General features: G+C 39.0%; 1 protein-coding gene across 5 annotated transcripts in view; it reads left to right on the top strand.

The window, feature by feature from the left end:
- Positions 1-24,285: 24,285 nt before the first annotated feature.
- Positions 24,286-26,782, top strand: part of ROS1 (ROS proto-oncogene 1, receptor tyrosine kinase) — a 122,487-nt gene continuing 119,990 nt past the window's right edge. For 3 of the 5 annotated variants that reach the window (XM_041745096.1, XM_041745097.1, XM_041745094.1), the window contains exons 1-2: positions 24,289-24,658; positions 24,781-25,040. In XM_041745096.1, coding sequence (XP_041601030.1) covers positions 24,918-25,040 — 123 coding nt within the window. In that variant the 5' untranslated portion in view covers positions 24,289-24,658; positions 24,781-24,917. Of the gene's footprint in view, positions 24,659-24,780; positions 25,041-26,782 lie in introns of all 5 variants that reach the window. The other 2 variants (XR_005986193.1, XM_041745095.1) reach the window with 2 other exon arrangements.

The following is a 26,782-nucleotide window of genomic DNA, read 5'->3' as shown; positions in this document are numbered from 1 at the left end:
CCCAGGGAATCTACAGAAACTTCTAGAACACATAAGTAAGCTTAGCAAGATTACAGAATATAATATAAACAAAATCAGTCGTGTTTCAATATGCTAGTGGTAAATGTGGATGTCAAAATTAAAAGTCCAATGTCATTTACAGTGATTCCCATGAATACATGGGGTAAATCTATTAAAACATGTATAGAACATGTATGCTGAAAACTACAAAACACTGATGAAAGAAACCAAAGAGGATAAGTGGAGAGTCCAGCAAATGATGTGTTGGAGCAACTGAACATCCATAGGCAAAAAAAAAAAAAAATTCATTCCAAGTTTTTTCTTTTTTCTTTTTTTTAGAGAGATTTTATTTATTTATATATTATTTTATTTTTTATTTTTTATTTTTTTTGAGAGAGAGCAGAGAGAGGACAAGCACAAGTGGGATGAGGGGTAGAGGGAGAAGCAGACTCCCTGCTGAGCCAGGAGCCTGATGCAGGACTCCATCTCAGGACCTTGGGATCATGATCTGAGCCAAAGGTGGACACTTAACCGACTGAGCTACCCAGGTGCCCCTCAATCCAAGTTATACAGTGTATACAAAAATTAGCTCAAAATGGATCATGGTCTTACATGTCAAACAAAAACTATGAAATATTAGGAAAAATTAAGAGAAAGTCTTTGGAATCCAGGGCTAGGTAGAAAGTTCTTATATTGGGCACCAAAAGAAAAATCTCTAAAAGGCAAAATTGATAAGTCAAACTACTTTAAAATAAAAACATTTTGTTCTGGAAAAAAAAAAAACAGAAAACTAGCTAAGAGAATGAAGAGGCATGTTACAGAGTAGAAGCAAATCTATGCAAATCACATATCTGACAAAGGACTAGTATCTAGTATTTTAATATTTAACAGTGTAAAACCCAAACACTCCAATTAGAAAATGGGAAAGACATGAAGAAAAACACCACCAAAGATGATACTTGGATGATAAATAAGCACATGAGAAGATATTCAACATCATTAGCTATTAGGGAAATAGAAGTTTAAACTACAAGTTATCAGTACTCCCTTATGAGAATGGCTAAAATAAAAATGGTGACAACATCAAATACTGGCGAGGACATGGAGGAGATGAATCATTCATACATTCCTGGTGGGGTTATGAAATGGTACAACCAGTCTGGAAAATCATTTGCAAGTTTCTTTCTTTCTTTTTTTTTTTTTTTTTGAAGATTTTATTTATTTATTCATTAGAGACATAGAGAGTGTGGCAGTGACATAGGTGGAGAGAGAGAAGTAGGTTCCCTGCAGGGAGCCCAATGGGAGACTCTATGCCAGGACCCTGCCAAAGGCAGATGCTCAACCACTGAGCCACCCAAGTGCCGCATGCAAGTTTCCTAATATACTAAATATACCACCACTATATAACTTACCGATCACATTTCCCAAGGTAATGAAGACTTATGACCACATAAAAACCTATACGCAACTGTTGATACTAGCTTTATTCACAATGGTCAAAAACTAGACACAACCCAGATCTTGCAGTGGAACTTCCATACCATGAAACCCAGCTTAGTGAAGAAAAGGAATAGACACACAACAACTTGGATGAATCTCCAGATTCACTGAAGATTATTCTCAGTGAAAAAAATGGAAGCCTAAAAGGTCACAGGTTGTATGATTTCATTAATATAACATTGTTGAAATGACAAAATTAGAGATGTGGAGAACACATTGGCATAGAGTCAATGTCAACATCTTGCTTGTGATTGAAACACTGTAGTTTGCAAGTTGTTTCCATTAGGGAATACTGGGGAAAGAGTATACTAGATCTCTCGCTATTATTCCCTATAACTGTGTGTGAATCCTCAATTGTGTGAAAATGAAAAACGAAATGAAAAAAAATCTATTAAGGATATATACTGTGCCAAAAGTCTCACAATAAGTCAAGGCCACAGTGAAAGACCTTGTGACTCCATGTCAATCTATAGACTAAATCAGTTTGGACCCTCACCCTCAAGATTTGGGCTTAGGCCTGATTTGGCAGGGGGTGGGGGGATGGGGAGTGGGTGTTGATTTGCGAGTTTTTTGACAGGTCTAGACAGCCCACTTCCTCTCTTCCCATTTCTTAACCTACTGCCCAGAGTAGTCTACTCACACCACCCCGATACTAAAACTGAACAACTTCAACTGGAAGCAAAAAGGTGCTATTTTTATATAGATAAAATAGGTCATATGAATCATCTCAACTTGGTTATGTGAGAAATAATACCTGTGAGTGGCTTACCCTAAACTGTCATAAGAAGAAGTAGGGGCTCATTTAGATGTCAGAGAGAACAAAAGTACAACCATAAAGCACAATAATTTAGGAGTTTGGTTGAAAAAAGAAGAATTTCTATTTTGCAAAAGACACACTGAACAAAATTTAGAGGTAGATGAAAGATTAAAGGAAAATATTTGCAACTCCTCAATAGACAAGGACCCAACATTTGGCATATGTTTGTATCTACGAATCATTCAGAAAATTCCAGGGAATGTACAGAAAATGGGCAAAGGATATGACATGCTACTTACAGAAACCTAAACGACTAACATGTACATAAAGAGCTGTCTAAGCTTGCTAGCAATCAGAGAGAAATGTGAATTTTAAATCAATGAGAGGCCAGCTTACACCCATGAGCATGGCAAAAATAGGTATTATAAAGTTTAGTGGGGATTTTGGGTAATAGGAACCCTCTTGCGTTGTTGTTAGATGGAATGTCTCTCTCTCCCTTTCTCTTTAAATATCTGCCTATAGGTAAAAGCAAGATCTGCATAACTGTACCTCTTGAGATAGTTTTGTTTTGCCCTTAACAGTAGAAAGAATTTTGTCAATCAGCCAGATATGCTGTTTAAGTTTTTACAATATTTTACTAAATAAAATTGACATTCCAATTGCCAAAAAATACAAAAAACAAAAACAAAAAACCTAAACTGAACTCCCTCTGCCTAGTGCAGCCATTCTAGACAGTGATTTGGCCGTCCTCAATCAAATTAGGTACCCACAGCTCAATGATCTGACCAGGACCACAATGGAACATGCATGAAGATGTAGAGGCATCAGGATGTCCATCACTTCAGGGAATAAGAAGTGAAGTGTGGGTGTTGTACATTTTGGAGCGCTCTGTAACATTTAGAAGCAATGAACTTGATGAATAGCACAGACAGGTCCTAAAAACATGGTAAGAAAAGTAAGTCATAGATGGGACCATGAGATTATACATTTATATAAAGTTTTAAAATATCCACTCCAACAACAAACTTTTTTTTTTTAAAGACTTTATTTATTCACAAGACACACACACACACACACAGAGGTAGGCAGAGGGAGGAGCAGACTCCCTGCAGAGAACCTGATGTGGGACTTGATCCCAGGACCCCGGGGTCACACTCTGACCTGAAGGCAGATGCTCAACCATGATCCACCCAGGTGCCCGCAACAACAAACTTTTTACACGGTTGCACACAGACTCAAGAAAATGTATAAAATACATTAGTGTTGCTGCCTGTGGTGGGAAGGAAAACAGAGACAGAAACCAGTAAGCAAAAGGGTCTTTTTACAGACTCTTGACAATGATGAGACTATGCCTGGGAATTAATTAGGATTAGTTCAGTCCTTGGTACCTGTGATAACCAAAGGAAGACAAGATGAAGAAGTAATGGAAGGCTAGTGGTACATGAAATTGAAAGCTGTAAACATCAGCTCAGCAGAACTGGTAAATTAAGAAAGACACATTAGGAATGCACAGCTCAGCTTTTTCTTTTTTTTCTTAGGAAGGAGCCCTTATCTCATAGATATCTGCTTAGGTTCGGGACTGTAGAGGATCCAGTGGGACGATCTTCCTAATTCTATATGTTAGTCAGTAGAACCAGTTGGGTTTCACACTTCCAACCAACATCTATTGGCAACGGTTCCATTTTTCCTTTATTTGTCAAATTGCTTATAATTGGACAGGGGAGAGGGATACTATTTATTGAGATCACTCTCAGGAACTCCAGCTGTCATAGCTGTGTTGTTTTTATTACGTGGTGACCAATTTTCCTACCATCTTACCCACCTAGATCAAGGTACAGCCTGGACTTGGCAAAGAGCAGTGTACTGAGCTGAGGAGTAAAGGTAAACCACAGGAGTGGAATGAAGTCCTTATCAGAGTTTCCTATCAGAGCCTTTTGACTCAGGTTTCTGTGTAAAATTAAGTGTACAGATTAAGCAAGCTTGCTTATCAGGTTTCACTGCTTACTTTCACTTAGCACTAAGTTCCTAGGGCATGGCTTAGTAGAAAAAAAAAAAAAAACAACTGAAAAGGGGGCTTCAGGCATGCTGGGAAAGACAGACCACATGAGAGGGAGCAAGGGAGCCAAACAGCATATCAAAACCATAGGGATGCCTGGGTGGCTCAGTGGTTGAGCATCTGCCTTCTGCTCAGGGCATGATCCCAGGGTCCTGGGATCGAGTCTCACTTCAGGGTCCCCGTGGGGAGCCTGCTTCTCTCTTTGCCCGTGTCTCTGCCTCTCTCTCTGTGTCTCTCATGAATAAATAAATAAAATTTTTTTAAAGATCTTATTTATGTACTCATATCCCGCCCTGAGCCAAAAGCACTCAACCGCTGAGCCACCCAGACGTCCCAATAAATAAAATCTTAAAAAAAAAAAAAAAAAAAAAAAAAAAACTACAGCACCTTAGTAATCGTGAAGTGTCTCATGCAGTGCAGTAAATGATGTCCCTGGCCTTCGGGACAAAGGTGGTTTCTGTTCAATATATTCTGTTCAATTAGGTGAGAAAATATCTGATGGAATTTTAATAGATGGTCATTAAAAATAAAAAAGACATTTGAAATTATTAACTTCAGCTATTTGAGAAATTGCTAATGTGCCACACCTAATTCTCTGGTGTTGTTTGATAAATAAGTTATGATTTGATATTACTATTTTAAAATAATGAATAGATTTACAAAATCTAGTTCTTGTACTCTTTAGAAATGTGCACCTTATTCCTCTCTGCAGTTATTATCTAAGCAATAAACCCAAGTTATTATTATGGGTTCCAAGGTCTTTTCTACAGGTAAATGCTTTAAGCAAAGAAGTGTCCTCCATTCAAGCCATTATTTTGAACGCTCTATTGCTTTACAGAATGTTGTGAATTTGCGATATGTGTGTTTTGCAGTATGTAATTGTGGATGTTGGTCAGAAACACATGGTTAAGTAGTAATCTGTAATAAATGTGTATTATGTATACTGCTAGGTTCGTGGAATCTCTTTCCAACTTAGATTAATAATGACTTTCAACTTCTTCAGTCCAGTTGGAGGAAACCGTGACCTTGTGAAATCTTTGGCAATAATGTTTGTACCATGGGGATAGCACACCTCTCCTGGTGTCTGCGCTCTGATCTCTGCAGTCATTGTATTCATTGAGATGATTATGTCTTTATGCACATCGAATGAGAAGGAATCGATTATGAATATGGGTAGACATTTTTATCATACAGACTAGAAATCTTCTGGGAATGATTTATCACAAAAATTCCAGAAGCTAAACGTAAACAAAATTTTAGATTATTTTTTTTCTGCTTAAAATGCAACAGGCAATTATGAAAAGATAAAACATTTCAGAAGCATAGCACAGAATGCCTTCTGGTCTTCTCAAATTGTTTTCCTCTCCAAATAACCATTGTTACAATTTCATGTATATTTTTTCAGTACTTCCAAAATAGAGCCTTGATTTTTGCCACAGGAAAGTTGTTTGCTTTTTAAAAATATTCTTTTAAATTTAATTTATTTATTCATGAGAGACACAGAGAGAGAGAGAGAGAGAGAGAGAGAGAGAGAGAGGCAGAGACGCAGATAGAGGAAGAAGCAGACTCCAGGCAGGGAGCCCGATGTGGGACTGGATCCCAGGTCTCCAGGATCACGCCCTGGGCTGAAGGTGATGCTAAACTGCTGAGCCACCCAGGCTGCCCAGAAAGTTGTTATTTAATTATATCATGACCATATTGACCATCACGTAGATAAAAATTTCTAAATGTAGATAAAATGTGGTTTGACATATGTAAAATTATGATCAAGACTTTATGAAATCATTTTATAGTGTTAGAGTTGACTCATTTTAGATCCCATTCTTTTGTACAAGAAGAGCTGGTTAGGCCTGTTTTTCTCAGTTCCCACAGTCTTTTACTGGCTCAATCCAGCTTTGTGCAAAAATTGTTATACACCCAGTTGAAACTTACTTTTGCTCTACTTATACAGTTTACTCTCAATAATTCTAGGATAAATAACTTTTTGACTTCTTTAATGTGTGGGGAAAAAGCTAGTAGAGGCTCTAGTTATTTAAACTTTGATGAAAACAATAGCTGCCATTTTCAAAACAAGAAAAACTTTGAGATGATTAGTTCTTTTGGTCCTAGGTAAATACAAAAGCTTAACAGTTTGTAGTATTATACTTCCCAGTAGATTAAAGACATAGATAATTGATCTCTGTTGATTTGTAACCAAAATTCGTGGCATATCAAGTGGATGGGCAAGCATAAGTAGGACAGTAATTTTCAATTTTATGTTTCCAATTATCAATGCTTAATTGAAGTGAGAAAATACTAAATAAATGAATAAAAGGGCTCATTAAATAAATGTATAAATAAATGGTTCTAATAATGCTGTTATTATATTTTCTCATAGCAATTTAAAAGACAAATGGTTTAAGTTCATTCGTTAACTCATTCACTCATTTGTTGTTTGGTTAGTACATCCAACCATCCATCCATCTATCCATCTTTCCATCCAGCGTCTTCTCAAAAAAATACTTTATTGAACTCTTTCTCAGGAGGTGATATTGTGAAAGAATAAAAAAAAAGACCCCCCCCCCCAAAAAAAACCCATAAAATATCACTGGCATCTCCAAGAAGCTAAACATCAACATTCTAGTTAAAATTCTTAGAGTGGATTTTTTGGGTAATGTTTCAAAAATATATATATAGAAGTAAAAAAAAAAAAAGGATTTATAGAAGTTTGAAGAGAATTGCCTCAGAAATGAAAATTAGAGGCCACTTGGGTAACTCAGTCAATCAAGCGTCTGATTTCACCTCAGGTCATGATCCTGGGATCCAGCCCCGCTTTGGGCTTCCTGCTCCATGGACAGCCTGCTTCTCCCTCACCACCACTTGTTGCTCTCTCGCACACTCTCTCTCTCTCAAATAAATAAATAAAATATTTTAAAAAATAGAAATTAATATGAGAGGTAAAAATGTATACCCTACCCTGGAAGATCTTGAAAAACAGGTCTGGATCTGCCAGTTATTATGAAGTGTTTTTTTTTTTTTTTAAATTAGATTGCTCTATTTTTCAATGCTGGATTCCCCATCTATAATAGAGATGTAATGACCTACCTCTCAAGCATATTAGGAATATTTAGGGAGATACCACACATGAGAGCCTCTGCAATTCCAAAGTATAATACAGTTCTAAGGTATCAGTCACTTTTAATATAACACAATGAGGTAAAAACATTTTTCAGGGGTATAAAGCCTTTTACTTAGTTTCTACAAACACTGTTGAATGCTAATGGCATTGAGTTCTGAGGTAATCAGTCAATTTTCCATGAGTCAAGATAAATCTATATTTTTTCTATTTGATTCAAGTGTAGGGTAGGAGGAGGTCTGCGAATAGGGAAAGATGGGCAGGGGAGGTGCTGGAATATAGGGTGAGAAGCCAGTAGTAGGTAGTGAGAGGTGGGAGCCTAGCTGTGCAGGGCTGGCCTTACCTTGGACCGTCTTGTGCTCATGATCCTTTTGTGGCTGATCCTCTCAGTCATCCTGAGAACCCATAGAAATGTTGAGGGTATACCTTAAAATCCTAGAATGTTAGCTCTAGAAGATAATGCACAGTTATCTAGTCTAGTCTTTCCATTTTTGGAAGAGAAAGTAGTGTTGAGAGGTTAAAGTGACTTGGTCAAAGTCACATAGCCTGTTGGTGGCCTGGACATAGGATAATTTGACATAAGTTGGTTTGACATGGGGCCATTTTAGAATTCTAAAAAATAAATTACTCAACTTTTATACTCTCTTATTTTTAAATAATATGTACCACAGACTTGCAGCTCATCTTATGCCCAAATCACCCTGGTGTCAGGATCCATGAGGAGCTGGGGTGGGTGGGGCTCAGGCACATGCTGCCAGAACACGTGACCAGCACTAGTACATTGACTATGCTTGCTTCTCCGAGAATGGCCCTTGTCTACAAGAACTCTTTATCTTTCCAGTAGGTTCCATCTCACGTCCTAGAATTACACTCTTTGTGTTACAATATTTGTTTTTATTTACCTTCCATTAATGAATGTATTTGTCTGTTTAACAAAGGAAACTAGTCTAATTTTCACTTGGCATTCTGATGTGCGCCTTAGATGACTGCAGTTTTCCTAACAACCCTAGCCTTACTTGATTGGATATGGGCAAGATAAATGATGGCGGAAGGGATATCTGAATCACTGTCTGATCTCTTAGTCTCAGTTCCAGACTATTCAGAAAATTCACATTTCAATGTCATCATTTCTCTCAGTACTTGATAACATATATTATGCTAAAAACTATCAAACACCTCTCTAATGTTGGTTTTGGCCAAACCAAAGTTTGATTTTTTGAAGTATCTTTTCTGCCTTAAAAATTATAGAGAGAATAAATTTATAAAAATTCAAGCAACATAGAAATGAATAAAGTAGAAAAATCCTTGAATTAGGGCAGGGTTGTGGAAGGATAAGTCAGGGATATCTATAATAAAGAATAATATGGCTACTATAAAAAAAGAAAACAAACCCAGGAAAGAATAAGTTTGGGTGAACATGTGGAGAAATTGGAGCCCTTAGGCCCTATTGATAGAAATGCAAAATGGTGCAATCACTATAAAAAGCAGTATGGAGTTTCTTCGGAAATTAAAAAACAGTATGATCTAGCAGTCCCATTCCTGAGTCTGTATTCAAAAGAATTGGGAACGAGATCTTGAAGAGACGTTTGCAAACCCACGTTCCTGGCAGCATTATTTACAATAGCCAAGAGTGGAAGCAACCTATATGTCCAGGGACAGATGACTAGATAAAAAAAATGTGACATGATAAAGGCATTAACTAACAGGAGAGTGGAAATCATAAGGAAATGTATAAATGTATCAAATCAACCTGTTGTATACCTTGTTACATGTCAGTTATATACTATATTATATGTCCATTATATTTCAATTAAAAAAAAAGAAAATGTGGTATAGTACAAGGGAATATTATTTAGCCTTTAAAAAGAAGGAAATCCTGTCATGTGTCACAACATAGACGGACCCCGGGGACATTGTGGTAAGTGAAATAAGAGCCAATGAAAGACACATACTGTATGATCGCACTCTATGAGGTAACTACAGTAGTCAAACTCTTAGAAACAGAGTGGAATGGTGGTTGCTAGGGGCTAGGGCAGAAAGGAAGAGGGGACTTTCTGAAGGACTGAAACTTCCTGCGAGATGAAAAAATTCTAGAGATCTGTTGCACAACAAATGATGCTACTGACCTGTTCGCTTACAAACCATGAAGACAGTAAATTTTGTCATGTGCTTTTATTATACTCCCATAAAAGGGTAAATAAGTGAAACCCAGATGCACTACAACAACAAAAACACCAATGATTTTATTTTACATTAAAAAAATATTTTATTTATTTATTTGAGAGACTGAGAGAGAGAGCGCACAAGCAGGTGGAGGGGCAGAGGGAGAGAGAGAGAAGCAGACTCCCCTCCTGAGCAGGGGGCACAATGCAGGACTTAATCCCAGGACCCCAGTATCATGACCTGAGCCAAAGGCAGACATTTAACTGACTAAGCCACCCAGGCCCACACCCTCCTCCCAATAATTTTGTTTTAATGGAGGGTAAGTGTTCTTAGTAGTTGGGCTGGGGCTACAGTCTGTCCAGCTGTCTAACTTGTGAAGCAGGACCTGTGTCCTTCGGCCACTCTGCCTCTGTCTTCGGCCTCTCTGCCTTAGAGATGCAAGTGTTCCCCAGCCGAGCCACTGTTACCCCTTGTGTGAGGAGCCCCAGGACAGCTGTGTGCTAGGGGAGACTTAGTCCTGGATTCAGTCCACGCTCTATACCGGGTGGGTTACTGGGTGTTCCCAGACTCAGCTGTTTCATCTGCACCTGTGCCTGATGTCTGCTTTGCAGTGTTGGGAGGATTAGAGGCTAGCCTTGTTAGTAAAGCATTCAGTAAGGGGTAGCTATTATGACTGACCTTTAGGCAATGCTAGTTTGACTTCCAGGGTCTCTCTGAGTGCAACACAGACTCTTAATGGCCCCATCAGGCAATGCCGGGGGGAGTTCCTGGGGACAAATCTTGATGAGTTTAGAAGGCTGGCTTTGCATTCCAGAGCAATGGACAACAGGCAAGTTATCTTAATGGGCCTTGGAAATCTGTTACAAAGGTGAGCAACCATCTCTGTAAGAAACTTCAAAAACACAGCTCTCAAAAACATCATTCATATCAGAAGAGTGCTTGTACTGCTTATTCTATCAAACAGGAAGTTATTATATAAACTTCAGGATCTGTTGAGAGACTCTGTAAGAAGGAAGTCCCTGGCCTCTCGTAGAGGAGATAATAATTGAGTCAGCTAAAGAGCAACCCATCACTTCACGTGTGTCAGGCAGTATGATGTAGAACATGTATCATTTAGCTCAGACAAGACCTTTATTTTTCCAGGAAAACAGCTTTCATAGTCCTAGATACACATTTTATGCCTCAAAGATCCTCTGCAACAAGTGGATTACAGTCCTGGAGGGCACTTGTTAATATTAAAACAATAGTAAAAACAACAAAAAAGATTCCACTCAATCTAATTACAATTATTTGACAGTCGGGTTTAGAAAAGTCATAGAAGTGGGTATGTAGAATCTCAAAACAAAAGCTCATAGAACAGGATAAGAATTTAAACATATGCCTATCTTATTCCCTCTGAGATTAGAGTCTCACCGTCTACATGTTTGAACTTCAGCAATGCCATGATAAATGGCTGAGTCAACATGGGCAAACAGAAGACAAATAACTAAGAGGAGGACCAAGGACTCTTAGAAAAAGACAGATTCCAGGGTGAAGAGCCTCTAGAGATCAGGTTGCTTTTTATTCCCTAAACATTGTGACCTGACATCAGAAAGGAAGAGACTGTGAATATATGTTACTAGAATCATATTTAGACCGCACTTTCTTTTTTCCTCCTTCGCTAATTTATCTTTACTCAGCCGTCGAGTCTACAATGCCTCCTGAACAGAGAAAGTGGATGCGGGCCTGGTGTGCCAGTTAGAAACTGTAACAGGAAAACTGTTTTTCTCAGCAATTTCAGTGCTTTCATGAAAAAGAAAATCTTTCTTTTTTCATGCAAAAGAAACTAGTCTACACTCCTCTTTACTCTTACCTTTAGTGATGTAAACAAAGAATAAGTTTCCAAATTTCTTTTTTTTAAATTTTAATTATTATTATTATTATTTTAGTTTCCAAATGTCAAGTCTGTTGCTATTTGTCAGAAAAATTATACATTTTCTTCTATATTCCTTTTTTTTTTTTTTAAGATTTACTTGTTTATTTGAGGGGAGGGGAGGAGCAGAGAGAGAGAGAGAGAGAGAGAGAGAATTTCAAGCAGACTCCCCACTGAGCACAGAGCTGAAGATGGGGAGGACTCTATCTCATCACACTGAGATTGTGACCTGAGCAGAAAGCAAGAGTTGGATGCTCAACTGACTGAGCCACCAGGTGGTGAGCCTTCTTTTTCAATGTGAATGCAGAAATATTTTATATATATATAAATATATATATATTTATTTATAAATAACAAGCCTGTAAACACTAGGTTTATGCTACTGAAACCAATGCAAATTAAAAGTCATTGTTTTTGCCTCTATTTCCTAGATAGGTAACTGTTGAGACATTCTAGAAGGGAGTTCAGCATTCAGTGAAAGGTTGTACAGAATCACTTTTTCTTTTTTCCTTTCTTTTTTTAAGGTTTTATTTATTTATTCATGAGAGACACAGAGAGAGAGAGAGACACAGACACAGGCAGAGGAGAAGCAGGCTCGATGCAGGGAGCCTTATGTGGAACTCGAACCAGGGTCCCCAGGATCACACCTGGGGCTGAAGGTGGCGCTAAACCGCTGAGCCACCCAGGCTGCCCCAGAATCACGTTTTCTCAGTTTAAGAATGTTAATGTTAACATTAACATTAACATTACTCTGGTCCAGATTGGATAGAGAGCATTTAAAGTAATTTTCTTTCTTTCTTTCTTTCTTTCTTTCTTTTTTTAAAGTAATTAATTTCTAAAAATCAAGTATTAAAACTAGTGAATGGCCAACTTACAAAAAAGATTTCATATTATCATATTTCATATTATTGTCTTATAATACTCCAGTCACTCACCTGAATTTTAACATCCTTACTTAAGAGGAGGAAAAGGGGTAAAATTACATTCCATGAATTGCCATGGGCAGGTAGAGTACCTGAAAATGTGACCTATTCAATGTTTTGTGGTTTTTTTCTTTTTTGTGGAAAAAAGGCTGAAACATTGAATTTTGTGATTTCTAAGGCTCCTAATTCTGTAACTCCATCAGCTGCAATTAAAAAAAACTTTAAAGCACACTTGAATCGATAGCCTTTGAACTATTTGATTAAATTTGTATTTTTTGTCTTGAATTTATGGTTTGGAGACATTGGTGGTTAACCACATGAAGCTATTTGTCAGAATAAAACAAAGCTATGGATCTCACAAGTAGTTGGTTGGCCTTACTCATTTTCCTGTAGAACTGCATAGTTCAAAGCAAAGATTAGGTTTTTTATTATTAATATAGCTTTTATTTAAATTCTATTTGGGTTTATGGGTGTCACACTGCCACCCTGTGGACTTGAGGCTTTGCAGCTTTTAGGGAGGTCTTTTAGTAATTAACTAGTACTCCATCTAAAAAATAAGCAGAAAAAAATATAAATAAATAAAAGAAATAAAATAAGCAGAGCTTATCAATTGTAACAAATAACACTCTCGTGGGGAATTTTGATAATAGGGGAGGCTGTGCATGTGTAGGAGCAGAAATCTCTCTGTCCTTCCTCTTAATTATGCTGTGAACCTAAAATGGCTCCAAAAAATAGTCTTAAAAAATATCATATGCCCCAAACTATGTCCATACATACCCATATAGTATAATATATAATATTGTCCATCATGTAGGGATTTAAAGAATAACTGTTCCCCACTAAAATGAAACTGTAAAGTGATAGTTACTACATAAGCCAGTTTTTAAAAATACGACTCTACCTTCACCAGAAATGATAAAACTCATCTGAGAAGACGGGTTTTTCTGGAATTGTCTGCTGAACTAAGTCCCAGTCTAGGAAGACCAATTATCCTGGTTTGCCTGGAACTAAAAGTTTTCCCAGGACACAGGACATTCAGCCTTAGACTGGGGAAGGTCCGGTGAAACCAGGAAGAATGGATCACCCTAAGTATGACACACAGATTGCTGGCTTGCCTAGGGATTTTAGCCTTCTTTGTTTCTAGTAATTTGTCACAGACTTACAGGAGTTCACAATAACTTCTTTAGGGTAAAAAGAGAGTCTGACGAATCAGAAGTCAATGGAGCCAATGTCTCGAGCAGCAGTATTCACAATCACCCCAAAGTGGAAGCAGTCCAAAAGTCTGTCAACTATCGAGTGGATAAGTCAATGTGGTATATTCGTACAATGGAATATTATTCAGCAGTAAAAAGGAATGAACTACTGACACATGCTACAAAGTGGATAAACTTTGAAGGCAGTATTCTAAGTGGAAAAAAAAGTCATAAAAAGCCACTTGTATAATTCCATTTATATGAAATATTCAGAACAGGCAAAACCACAGACACAGAAATCAGATTAGTGGTTGCCTGAGGGGCCAGAGGGAGAGAAAATGAAGGGATAAAGAATAGGAGTTTCTTTTTTGGATGATGAAAATGTCCTTAGGTTAGGTAGCAGTAATGATTGCACAACTCTGTCAATATACCAAAAGCCATTCAATAGCACACTTTAAATGGGTGAATTGTATGGTAGGAGAATCATATTTCAGCAAAGCTTTTTTTTTTTTTTTTTTAAGATTCATTTATTTATTTATTTTAGAGAGAGAGCAGGGGGAGGGGCAGAGGAAGAAGGAGAGGGAGAGGGAGAATCTAAGCAGACTCCTCGCTGGTGTGGAGCCCGACACAGGACTCAACCCCACAACCCTGAGACTGTGACCTGAGCCAAAATCAAGAATGGCATGCTCAACCAACTGGCCACCCAGGCACCGCTTAATAAAGCTGCTTTTTAAAAGGGTTTTATGTATTTATTCATGAGAGATACAGAGAGATACAGGCAGAGACATAGGCAGAGGGAGAAGCAGGCTCCATGCAGGAAGCCTGATGAGGGACTTGATCCTAGGACCCCAGGACCACTACCTGAGCCAAAGGCAGATGCTCAACCACTGAGCCACCCAGGTGTCCCTAAGGCTGTTTTTTTGTTTGTTTTGTTTTGTTTTTGTAAAGTAGATACAACATCCAAGTTGTCACATTTCTACTGCAGTGAACTGTCAGCAAAAAGGAAGATGAGTGATATGGAAATACATGAAAAACCAGTTTATTTGTAAAAGTTTCCATGATTGACTCCTTTTAGGTCTATAAACTACAGGATCGATTGACTTGTAAATGACTTAAGAGAGTAAAGAAGCCCTCAGTTGCAGACACAGCTTCTGCTTGTATGGAAATTTAGAAATTTAGCATTGGATACATTTGGGTTTGACTCCTAACTCTGTCAGCTAACTGCTCAGGCCTCCATTTCCTCGCCTGCAAAGTAGGTTTGATAGCCTGTTTGCTGAGTTGAGTTGTAAGGAGTAAAGAAGTATGGGGTCTTGGGTGATGTCGTTGGGCTCCTAGGATTCTCAGGGCTGTTGTTGATGTACATCCTCCCTTTCCTATTGTCTTTGTCACCCTTGGTATGACCAAGTGCTGAGTTTTGGGGAAAGAGGGAAAGACTCCCCTTTTCAGGCCACACCGGGTTTTGGTCCTTGGGTTGGGGGTGGGGGTGGCTGTGGTCTGAATCAGTTGATAAGTTCCTCAGAGCTGCCATTCATCAGAAATTCAAATCAGTGGATTGTCACTGGGAGAGCTTTCCCCCCAAGCTCTATGGGAGAGTGGGGCCTCCAGAATGCCCTTGACCCAGAGGAGCAGCCTCTGAGGCCCGATGATGGAGAGTGTGACGTTCTCATGAATTTTCTTCCTGAAGGACCTGCTCCTTTCTGCTTGCCCTAATTTGTCATTCCTTCATCTTGGTTTTCTTGTGACCAGCCTCTAGGTGTTATTTTATAATTCATACCACTACCTTTGGCTCTCTGTCTCTCTGTCAGATAAATAAATACAATCTTAAAAAAATGTGATTGTTTCTTCAATATTTCAAAGCTTGGGCAATTAGCAAAGGTTTAATTTTAAGTTTTAGTAACAAGGTGTTTCAGTTGCCTTTTTTGCGCATGTTCTTTTTTTCAATATCATTAAATCATCTTTCATTACCTTGCTTTGCTCAACTTGGCTTTGTAAGGCAGGAAGCCAGGGTGTGTAGGGCACAGACTATCACAGAACTGGCACACAGGATGTGCTCTTGAATGCTTACTTGAGGTGAACCAACCATTTAATTTATAAAAATGGACCTTTGGGGTGGGCGACAGACTTCTATGTGCTATTGGTCATGTTCCCTGTTACTGCTTCTTCCCATTCTCCTCAATGTTCGTTCCCTCAATATCCCCTCCATCCAAAGTCTCCGAGGTGGTGAATCCAGGGGAGGACTAAAACTGAGCATTTTAAAAAATGCCTTAGAATGACCTTAACGCAGGTGTCTCAGACTCTTAATCACCATCCCACTAATGTTTGTGCTGTGCTTGAATCAGAGGCAGTCTATAGAGTTAGAAATGTTAGGGGAGTGTGCAAGGCATTTCTGGAGGGAGCTCCTGCATGAGAGAATCACTCATGGGTTTAAACATCAATTTCAGAGGGGGTAGGAAAGGAAGAAGGGCTTCTGGCCTCCACTATCTATCCTGATGCTTGTGATGGGAATTGGGGAGGGCAGCGCAAACTCTAGATGCTGGTCCTTCTACAGGTCAGAAGGAAATCATGCAGAACTCAGCTATGAGGCTCCAGGGAGTTCAAGACTTGACTATTTGAGTTCAATCTCACAGAAGGAAGAAAACTCAGATGAATGGAAAATTGACCTAAGATCAAAGCAGCAGAGGGAAACTGCTGAAGTAGAATTTCAAATGGGACCCATTTTTGGAATTTATTATTGCATTTAACTTTGCAAAATCTCTGTGAAACCCAATGAAGTTTTTAAAAATTAGTGTAACTTAAAAGATTCTTTCAATAACAGTTATACTAATAGCTGATCTCTCTGTGTCTTTCTGTCTCTTTCTTTGTCTCTCTCTCTTTCTCTCTCAGACACATGCAGAAAGCCTAAAACCACATGACTGGCTTTTTAATGTATTTTTTATTTATTTAATTTTATTCTTTTAATCATATTTTATTATTTATTTATTTATTTTTAAATTAAACTTTTTTTATTCATGAGAAACACAGAGAGAGAGGCAGAGACACAGGCAGAGGGAGAAGCAGGCTCCATGCAGGAAGCCTGATGTGGGACCTGATCCAGGATCCCAGGATCACGCCCTGAGCCAAAGGCAGACGCTCAACCACTGAGCCACCCAGGCGTCCCTTTAAACATATTTTAAAATAAATATTTATTGAACAGGTTGTTAGAGTGACTCATATAAGACTGACTGACATCTTTTACGGTCAAGATGTTCAAATATCATCCATTCCGCATGGTTGAACTTATGGCCAAAGTGTTCAAGGAGTCAGCAGTGAAAAACTCTTCTACATTCAAGGGATTTATAATCTAGTACGGAATACAGCCTTTATACAAATAACTAAAGAGTAATCAATCAATAAAAAATTATAAGCATGCCAACTATAAGCAAAAACAAACAAAACATTCAAGGAACCATAGGATCCTGAAATGAAAAAAAACAAAACTAGTCTCAAGGATCAGTGAAGGTGCCTCTGGGAAAGTGAGATGAGGGGTGGGTAGGACACATCAGATGGGCAAAGGTGTGGGTCTTCCAGGCAGTGAAGATTGAGGAGGGAAGGCCCATCAGAAAGAGAAGAAACTGGGCAGCCCGGGTGGCTCAGTGGTTTAGCACTGCCTTTGGCCCGGGGCATGATCCTGGAGCCCCTGGATTGTTTCCCACGTTGGGCTCCCTGCATGGAGTCTGCTTCTCCCTCTGTCTGTGTCTCTGCCTGTTTTTCTCTCTCTCTGTCTCTCATGAATAAATAAATAAATAATCTTAAAAAAAAAAAAAGAAAGAGAAGAAACTAGAAGGTTTGGAGGGTGATGTTGGAGAAGGAATGCAGAGAGAGAGAAACTGAACAAGTGAGCTGAGGAGATCTTTGTGAACACATACATTTTAGAGATTCTTAGATATTTAACTGTTAAAATGTAAATGGAGGCATATTAACAATTTTAAGAGTTTATTTGAGTAAATAGAGATTCTAATCAGGCAGGGCCTAACTGGAAGTTAGGAACACTCTGCCAACAGGAATCAGGGAAAAGACTTATAGAGAGAAAGCATTCAAGCAAAGTAAGGGAATTATTTTATTAATCGGTTGCCTTATTTGGGAAAAGTCTAGTTGACTGTGATTGGCTGTCCTTAGGTTTTGATTTCTTAATCTTGAGGAATTTACAGGCTTAGGTATTGGTTTGCTTACTTAGGCAACTAAAGCATTAGAGCCACTTCAGTCTAATGGCCTCCTTGTTTAATGAAGGTAACAATCCCAAGGGAGATGGGAAGGCGCCAAAGAGGTTTAAGCAGGGGAGCAACTGAGTTTCACACTGTGTATTGGTATAGAATTAGTTTCACTAGGTCGTCTTGTTGACATTTCCAGGAGCTGCAATGAGATCTGAACAGAATGAAATGTCCACAGTTGGGACCCTGTGTCCAGCGATTCAAGTCCTGGGACTGCAGACACTGCACCTGTCCCTCTAGACAGTGTCCACTTCTGATGAGGGCAGCGCTTGTCCCAGAGAACAGGGAGGCAGCTCTCTTACCACAGGCCTCCCAGCTGGGTCACTTGAGATTCATTTACAGACTCTCTTGTTCCTCTGAGAAACTCTGACTATTCCGTTTTCCAGAGGAACAGATGGAAGTAGAGATTCAGAATGGAGGTGGCATAAGGAAGTCATCATAGTTCTCGTGTAACACACTTGAAATAAATTGTTTGCAAAAGATTGCTTGGCTGTGTGGAAGAACCCTGAAAATAACTGGGCCAGGGTTTTGAAGTGAATATTTCAGTGAGAACTGAAGGCAGATGTAAAAGCACCTGGAAAAACACAATATGGATGGTGGGAGCTGGGATACTCTGTGCAATCACACTACGTGTAATATTGGAACATGCAGCCATCTTGCCGGAAGACAGTGCATTGTGGTTGAATAAAATTATTTAATACCTGGCATAAGTCTTAGTAGTAAATAACAGCCCTGTGCTCCTGAAGCTTAAGGAGAACCCATCCTTCCCATGGGGGTGGAATAAACAACCAGGGAAAATAGAGAGTTCTTAGTTTGAATTTTTGACATTGAAACTTTCCCCACTTGAGGCCCATAGTCATCACCCACAATCATTTTTGTGTCACCTGCAAGGTACTGGTGAAGCAAGGGCTTCATTTTTATCTCTTACCATTTTCTATCCTTCTTATATTTATTATAGTTGTATCAATTTAGAAGGCCTTGACTAAGAATCAGACTAAGAAACTGAAAATGTCTTAGACACAAACACGATCTCAAAGAAGTCTGGAAGTAGGTGGGCCCTATGTGTTCATGTCACCTAATAATTACAACTATGATCGCTCATTTCTTAAAATGTGTGACTTCATTAGAAGAAGAAAGTCGTAGGGCTTGGCTCTCTTGGGTCAAAGTCCCTGCTTCCCTCCTCTGCCCTCCTCTCCTGCTCGTCTTCCATGGTTTCCCAGCCTTGCTGCTTTCCCTGACCTCTGCCCACCACATGTCCTTGGTGGTTGCTTTCTTTCCTCTGTCCCAAATCTCCTGCCTGGGGTAGGGGTTGGAAATAGAAACAATGCAAGCCCCAGAGGGTGGTGGCTGGGGGTGGAGTGTGGGGGGCCGATCTGCAGGGTCACTGGTGATGCCTGTGATAAAGGACTCCCGGGCCCCAGAGCCCTAGGAGAGGTAGAAACTGCACTTAGAACAAAGGTTGCAGCACTCTTGGGGAGGAGAGCTGTGAACACTCCCAGTAGACTCTGGCTCCTCTATACAAAAAGGCTGGGAGGAGAAGAAAATTTGAGGAGCCTGACTTTGCGTTTGAAAACCTCTTAACTCTATTACCAAAGCAGTTTCACTCCAGGGCTGGCTTTAGGTTAAGTGTCTAAGTGGGCATCCAATATCTGATCTCAATCACTGAAAATATTGTCCAGGAAGACCCCAGGTCTTTTAACATGTGATCAGGATACAAGTCTCAAAAATGCAAACATTGGAGAGAATTAAATAAAAAGCAATGCTTTTGTTAAGAACAAGGGTTAAGAAGGCACTGGGTGCTTGGAAGAAGTGGTGATCAGTTGTCCTTAATCTAGAGACAGCGACATGGGGACAAACCTTAGGGCTGGCAGCACTCTGAACACAGATGTAAGGCTTGGAGGCTGGTGGATGTGGCTGGAGGATATTTCGCTAGCAGCTAGTGGGTGGTGGGAACCAGGAGTCCAGGAACCAATTATTTATGAAGATAGAAACCTAGAGATGTCCATCTAAAGTTTATGGAACCCCAGACTCTGGACAGAAACTCAATCAATGGGAAGTGAGTCGCAAGTTTAAAGGAGAAATCTGACAAAAGTTGACTCCATGCAATCCTCCTCTATGGAATGAGGGTGCCCTAAATTCTAGCTGATGGTGGGATTGAGAGCCCAGCCTGGGGACATATGTGAGTCAGGTGTGGAGAGTTCACCTGGAGAAGCTGGGGGCCGTGGACACTGGGAGTCAGGAGAGATAGACAAGGGAGGGTGCAGTGAAATGCATATGAAGAAACCTCTAAAGAGCAGGGTGGAGGCAAATCATCCTTACCAGTAGGGGATGGCTCATCTGTGAAATGTGAAACAGAGAAAGTATCAAGAAACAGAAGGTTTTCTTTAAAAAAAAAAAAAAAAAACACTCAGAGAAGAATACTTGGTATTTTTATCCATTTGTTTTTCTGTTTTATTCTTCATAGTTGAGACAGTCTCCGAATACAGAGTACAGTTTTATCTACTTTCTGCCTAATGCAATGGCATAGATTCCCTCAAACCATTAAAAACTCTTCATTGAGCTGATTTTTAAAATTTTCTTTTCACTAGGTTTCCTTATAGTAAAAATACAGTATATAATACATATAATATACGAAGTATGTGCTGGTCAACTGTGTATAGTATCAGTAAGGCTTCTGGTCAACAGTAGGCTATTAGGCATTAAGTTTTTATTATATGGAGTTAAAAATTATATGCAGATTTTTGACTGCACAGGGCTCGGAGTAGCCCTAACTCTCATGCTGTTCAAGGGCCAACCGTCCTTGCAGAACTCTGGGCTGATATGTAACTTATTTTAATTTAATTTAATTTAATTTATTTATTTGAGAGAGAGAAAGTGCACGATGGGGGTTGAGGGGCAAAGGGCAGAAAGAGAAGCAGACTGCTTGGGGTGGGGGCTGGATCCCAGGACCCTGAGATCATGACCTGAGCCAAAGGAAGAAGCTCAACTGACTGAGCCACCCAGGCACCCCTGGGTGGGTTTTAATGACTGTTAAAGAACTCATTCAAAGAAAAAGCAACCATTAAAAACCAACCTTCTAGAACTTATGGCTTCTGAAAAAGCTCCAGACATGGAAGCAGCAAGGAAAAAGGCTCTGAACCACAACAGTAACAATAACAACAATAGTAATGAAATCCCCTGAGCACTTAGAGGTAAACAAATATTTGAGAAGAGTCAAACAAAGACCCCAAATTATGCCTTTAAATTGTGATTTTATCTTTCATTATGCTAAGCAGAAGACATGCACTGATAGATCCCATTGCCCTTTTCAAGCCCCAGGGAAGGAATGCAGAGAATAAGAATGTCAAATAGCTCACTTTTGTCTTTCAACCACCAAGGTCCCAGGCTAAAATAAAATTGTAATTTGATAATAATGTAGCAAAACTAACTTGCAGACCAGAAATTGAACTCTGTGTTTTTAGCTCCCATTCCTCTAGGCTGGAACCTTGACTCTCAAAACCCAAAAGCTAATTATTTAAAAATTTCCTTCTTTGCCTTTTGTAGCATCATCCCTTCCCTGAGATATAAAGATGAGATGCACTGAATGCAAGGAACTTAAATGAGAGATGATGCCCCCTGCCCCCTTGAGACCACCAAATATCCCACCAGAGAAATAATTATTGCCCTGGTGATGACCACTATATGTCTTTTGGCCAGTTTCAAGGTTCAGCTTATGCGCTGTGGTAAACCGTGATGATGTTCTACTGGGCCTGATAAGGGATGATAGCAGAGTATGTGCATAAGTAAGAATTTGCTTGTATGGTAAATTCTTAAGGCTTTGAAGGTTGGGATGGCCTCTCTCCAGTCTGATAGTATAAAAGGCCATTGTTTGGGGGTCCTTTTGATGACAGTAAAATTTCATTTCCCTGGAGATTTATGGTGCTGATGGAATACAACTGAGTTTGAGAATGTGCATTCGAGGGACCCTGGATGGCTCAGTGGTTGAGCATCTGCCTTCAGCTCAGGGCATGATTCTGGAGTCCCAAGATCTAGTCCCATGTCAGGCTCCCTGCGTGGAGCCTGCTTATCTCTCTCTGCCTATGTCTCTGCCTGTGTGTGTGTGTGTGTGTGTGTGTGTGTGTGTGTGATGAATAAATAAATAAAATCTTTTTTTTAATTCTTTTTTTTAATCTTTTTAAAATTTTTTAATTTAAGATTTTTTTTAAATCTTAAAAAAAAGATTTATTTATTTATTTATTCATGAGAGAGAGAGAGAGAGAGAGAGAGAGGCAAAGACACAGGTAGAGGGAGAAGCAGGCTCCATGCAGGGAGCCGGACGTGGGACTTGATCCCAGGTCTCCAGGATAATCTCCTGGGCCGAAGGCGGCAATAAACCTCTGAGCCACCCAGGGATCTTTAAAATAAGATCTTTAAAAAAAGAGATAATGTGCATTCTTTATTTTCAATAAATACAATTTTAGAACTCAGGTATATTTGATCATACCAAATTTGTGTTGTTGCTAATGAACTGCAAAACTCATTCTAATAAAGAAATAGCAGAGAAGTTTCTTCTTAAAATACAACTCCTCACAGTTAATATATTGTGATAACTAAAGTTTGGATTGCTTTGATTGAGGACTGGTATTATTTAAGCAAACTCTGGCAACTAAAATTTCTGCCTTTCAGGGGTGCCTGGCTGGCTTAGGGGGTACAGCATGTGATTCTTGATCTCGCGGTCATGAATTCAAGCCCCATGTTAGGGGCAGAGCTTACTTAAAAAAATAAAATAAAATATCTGCCTTTTAGAACCACACAAATAATGACTGCCTATTTGGTGGCAGATTGTATTTTCCAAAGGTAGTACAACAATCTCTTCTATCTTCTCAAACCTGGCTTCTCAAACCTGGCTATTTTCACATCAAGAGGTGGGGCCCAACTGAGGGGGGCACTTGACAGGATGAGCACTGGGTGATATGCTATATGTTGGCAAATTGAACTCCAATAAAAAATTAAAAGAGGTGGGACCTATTTCTGGACAGTTTTGAGACTCTCTGGCAACCAATAAAATGCAGCGTAATAACTAGAATTTCTAAAGTTGAATCATAATGCAGCTTAACACTGGAACACTTCCACCAAAGCTCTAAGCCACCACACATGCTCTCCAGTCACCCGGAGACCATCATCCTGGGAGGAGTTCAAACAAGCCCATGTGGAGAAATCACCTGGAGAAGATATATGAATTGATTGATCAGTATTATATTATTGGACCATTACATTGCTTCTGATCTTTTGATATAAGTAATTCCATAACAAATATCTTTGAGCACAGTCCATTTTTCATGAATGCAACTAAGTGTCAGTTAAATTCCAAAAAAACAAGGCACCTGGGTGACTCGGTTGAGCGTCTGCCTTTGGCTCGGGTCCTGGGATCAAGTCCCACTTCGGGCTCCCTGCTCCATGGGGAGCCTGCTTCTCCCTCTGTCTCTGCCATTCTTTCTCATGAATAAGTAAAGAAAATCTTTAAAATAAATAAATAAATTCCAACAAAACGAAACAAAACAAAACAGAAGAAGCACAAAATTTTGAAATGGGAAGGATCTTTCTTTTTCATATCCTACCAATAAAGCTACACCAAAAAAATAGGTAGTGGTCCCTTTTGTTAGTGAAGTAAAAGTTATAAATAGTATTTGTGCTAATAAGGTAAAAGACATTGACAGCACAGTGAAGAAGATAAATTTCACTGGAATGAGGAAATCTCCTAGGCAAGGTCATTTATTCTCTGATTTAAGTGTACAGTTTGTAGAAAGACTGACCTCTTTCTGACTGAGAAAGCAGATAGTTGTATATTCTTTAAGCTACAGCCTTTAAAATACAGAAAATGAACAAAGATCCGGTGGACAAGTGGGGAATTTTCTCAAGAGAGCAAGTTTTAGGGGCCTATTCTGGAGTCGGTACCATTTGTCTGTATGTTGTACACCAGTTTTGTCAACATTTGCTCTAAGATGTTCAGCTCAACCCGCGCCCCCCAACCCCCCCGCCCCCCACCAAACAAAGCCCATGCGTGTATGGCTCATGGTGAGAACTCCATGCCAATAAGAAAAGCTTAAGTAACATTAATATAATTTATTTGAGAAGACATGGAGGTTTATTTGATACTTAAGTCATAAAAAAGGACACCAACACACAACTCTCGGGCCTGAAAGGGTTAATCCTCAGCAAACTAAAAAGTAGCTCTCCAGAATGACTCACTTCTGTACCTTGCTGGGTTTCAAATCCTTAACTTTATCTTGATGCTAGGCTAATTGAAATTTGTACAATATTTCCTTTTCAAGACAGCTACTCTTGTGCATATCTTAGGTCTGTGGTAGCTGGTTTCAGCTCTGTGTCTCAATAGTCTTGATAAGGCGGTATTTTAGTTAATATGTAGTGAAGTTCTCAAAATACTCTGACAAACTTCCTGGTCTTGGACTCACCCTCAGAGTATTTGTCTATTAATTTCAGTTTTGTTTGCTTTTTAATTTTAAAATATGTATTTGCTTTCAAAGGGCTCTGCTTTCCCCCTCTGCAGCATCTGACTCTATTTTTCTGGTAATTCTTCATTATGTTTGTGTCACTGTTTGCTGCAGCAGAGATGGTCAAAACCCCAGTTTCCTGCAAAGCCGAACCAACCTCAAAGAAGTAAAGTGGTGGATGATCCGAAGTGCTGCAGTTTCAGATGGTGCGTGTGTCACACGTTTGCTGAAATGCAGTTTGCATTTTCTATGTTGTTTGCTTCCCGAGCGAAGCGCACTTCTAAGATCTAACCTTCAGACGGTGGGTGACTTTCCTTATGAGAGTAAAAGGAAACTCAATTATGAGATAGCTCTTATGTGAACCTTGCCAGCTATCTAGGACACAAAGGTCTCAAGTAAATGGTCTAAATATTATTTTAACAGGCAAAGATATTATAACATGTCAAAAAGAAACCCCAAACTCCACTGGCCACTCTTTCAACTGAAACTTAAAAGAATTGATATAGTGGGATGGAGAAAATGAGAAGAACAGTCATCTAAAAATCGCCATTGGTGGAGTGATGAAGAACATTTGCTGGCTCATTCTGAAATCTGTCAATTTTGCGACTCTTGGCTGCATATGGATTTCTGTGATACAGTGCACAGTTTTAAACAGCTGCCTAAAGTCATGTGTAACTAACCTGGTAAGTTTTGCTGGTCTAATATTTGTCTTTGTAGGATCTGGAACATGTAGACTTCAGCTTGTTAAAACTGAGTCCATTACTGTCTCTTTATGAGAAATCTTCTCATGAGAAGTGGTAGCAAGGCAAGAAAGATTTTTTTTTCCCCCAGAGTGAGTTTGGAATATTTTTAATTACAGAAGATAGAGGAGGGCTATTTTATTTCCTTATCTGTTGATAGATTTTGTTTTTTCAGTGAAGGAACATAGGAATTGGGCTTCTGTGTGATGAATTTTGCATGCTTTAAAAATACCAATTTAAACTCATTTATTACAAAACCATTTGTGTCCATCTTGAAGCAAGAAATAGGTTTGGTCACAGGGCAATGCCTGCTAGTTGCAGACAGCAGTACTATTTACACGGTGGATGGATGGTTGTATGGGTCGGTAAATGCCCAAGGAAGCAAGTGCAGATACAGAACACATCTTATTTGAAAAGCAAGAATTGCTTTTAAGTTCCTTTACTTTTACCTGTGCACTTATAATTTTTTCGGTAATGCTTTTTTTTGGATATCCTTCTCATATAAATTGTTTTGTATCTTTCACTTATTGTGACTTAGTTGTGCTTACAACAACCACTGAATCAGCTGTAAAAACCAAATACATTCTAGCCAGGGAAAGATGCATTCTTCTTATCTAAAGACAAAGGAAATAGCATGATAGCTTACATGTTACACCACTTCTAGTTCTACTTTTTAGAATAATAAAAGTACCAAATACACTACTCATTGTTAAGCTAAAGTATGGAGGTAGAAGCCTGTGGTAGATAAAAAAAAAAAAAAAGATAATTATTTGTTACATTCTTCTGGCTTAATTTAAACTAGAGATTTAAGCACCACTTAAGCTTTCCATGGATAGTAGCACTTTTTTTTAAAAAAGCTTGGTCTTTAATTTAATTAATTTATTCATTTAAAAATATTTTATTTATTTGTTAGAGAGAGAGCATGGGGGGGCGGGCAGAAACAGAGGGAAAAGCAGACTCTCCGCAGAGCAGTGAGCCCAGTGCAGGGCCAGATCCCAGGACCCTGAGGTCATGACCTGAGCTGAAGGCAGATGCTTCATTGACTGAGCCATCCAGGCACCCAGAAGTTTAATATTTTATATAAATCACTGTTGCAGACCTCACTGGCATTAATGTGGAATTGTATGCGTGAGGACTTTATAGTTGTCATCCAAACTTAACAATGGAACAATGAAAAGAAATTTAAAAAATGGAACAATGAGACTATTAAATGTATTATTTATTGAAAAATTTAAGGGATCCCTGGGTGGCGCAGCGGTTTGGCGCCTGCCTTTGGCCCAGGGCGCGATCCTGGAGACCCGGGATCGAATCCCATATCAGGCTCCCGGTGCATGGAGCCTGCTTCTCCCTCCGCCTGTGTCTCTGCCTCTCTCTCTCTCTGTGACTATCATAAATAAATAAAAAAAAAAAAAGAAAAATTTAAGATTTTTTCCCCAATTATAATAAGAACATATATTCATTGTAAAATATTTATAAGACAGAGAAGTAGAGAAGAATAAAGGAAAAAGTATTTTTTCTTCAAATATGTATATATATATTACATACCGTTGTACACTCATCTTTTTCATGTAACATGATATTGTAAGTTTTTCCTATACCCCGAAGCTTTTATGGAAACAGGGTCTTCACTATATTTAGAATACTTCCATCCTATAAATGTACTACCAGCCTCTGTAAATTTCCTC

The sequence above is a fragment of the Vulpes lagopus genome, chromosome 2 (assembly GCF_018345385.1).
Source record: "Vulpes lagopus strain Blue_001 chromosome 2, ASM1834538v1, whole genome shotgun sequence".
NCBI lineage: Eukaryota > Metazoa > Chordata > Mammalia > Carnivora > Canidae > Vulpes > Vulpes lagopus.
The sequence above is the reverse complement of the archived record's forward strand: the minus strand, read 5'-3'. Positions and strand labels throughout refer to the sequence as shown.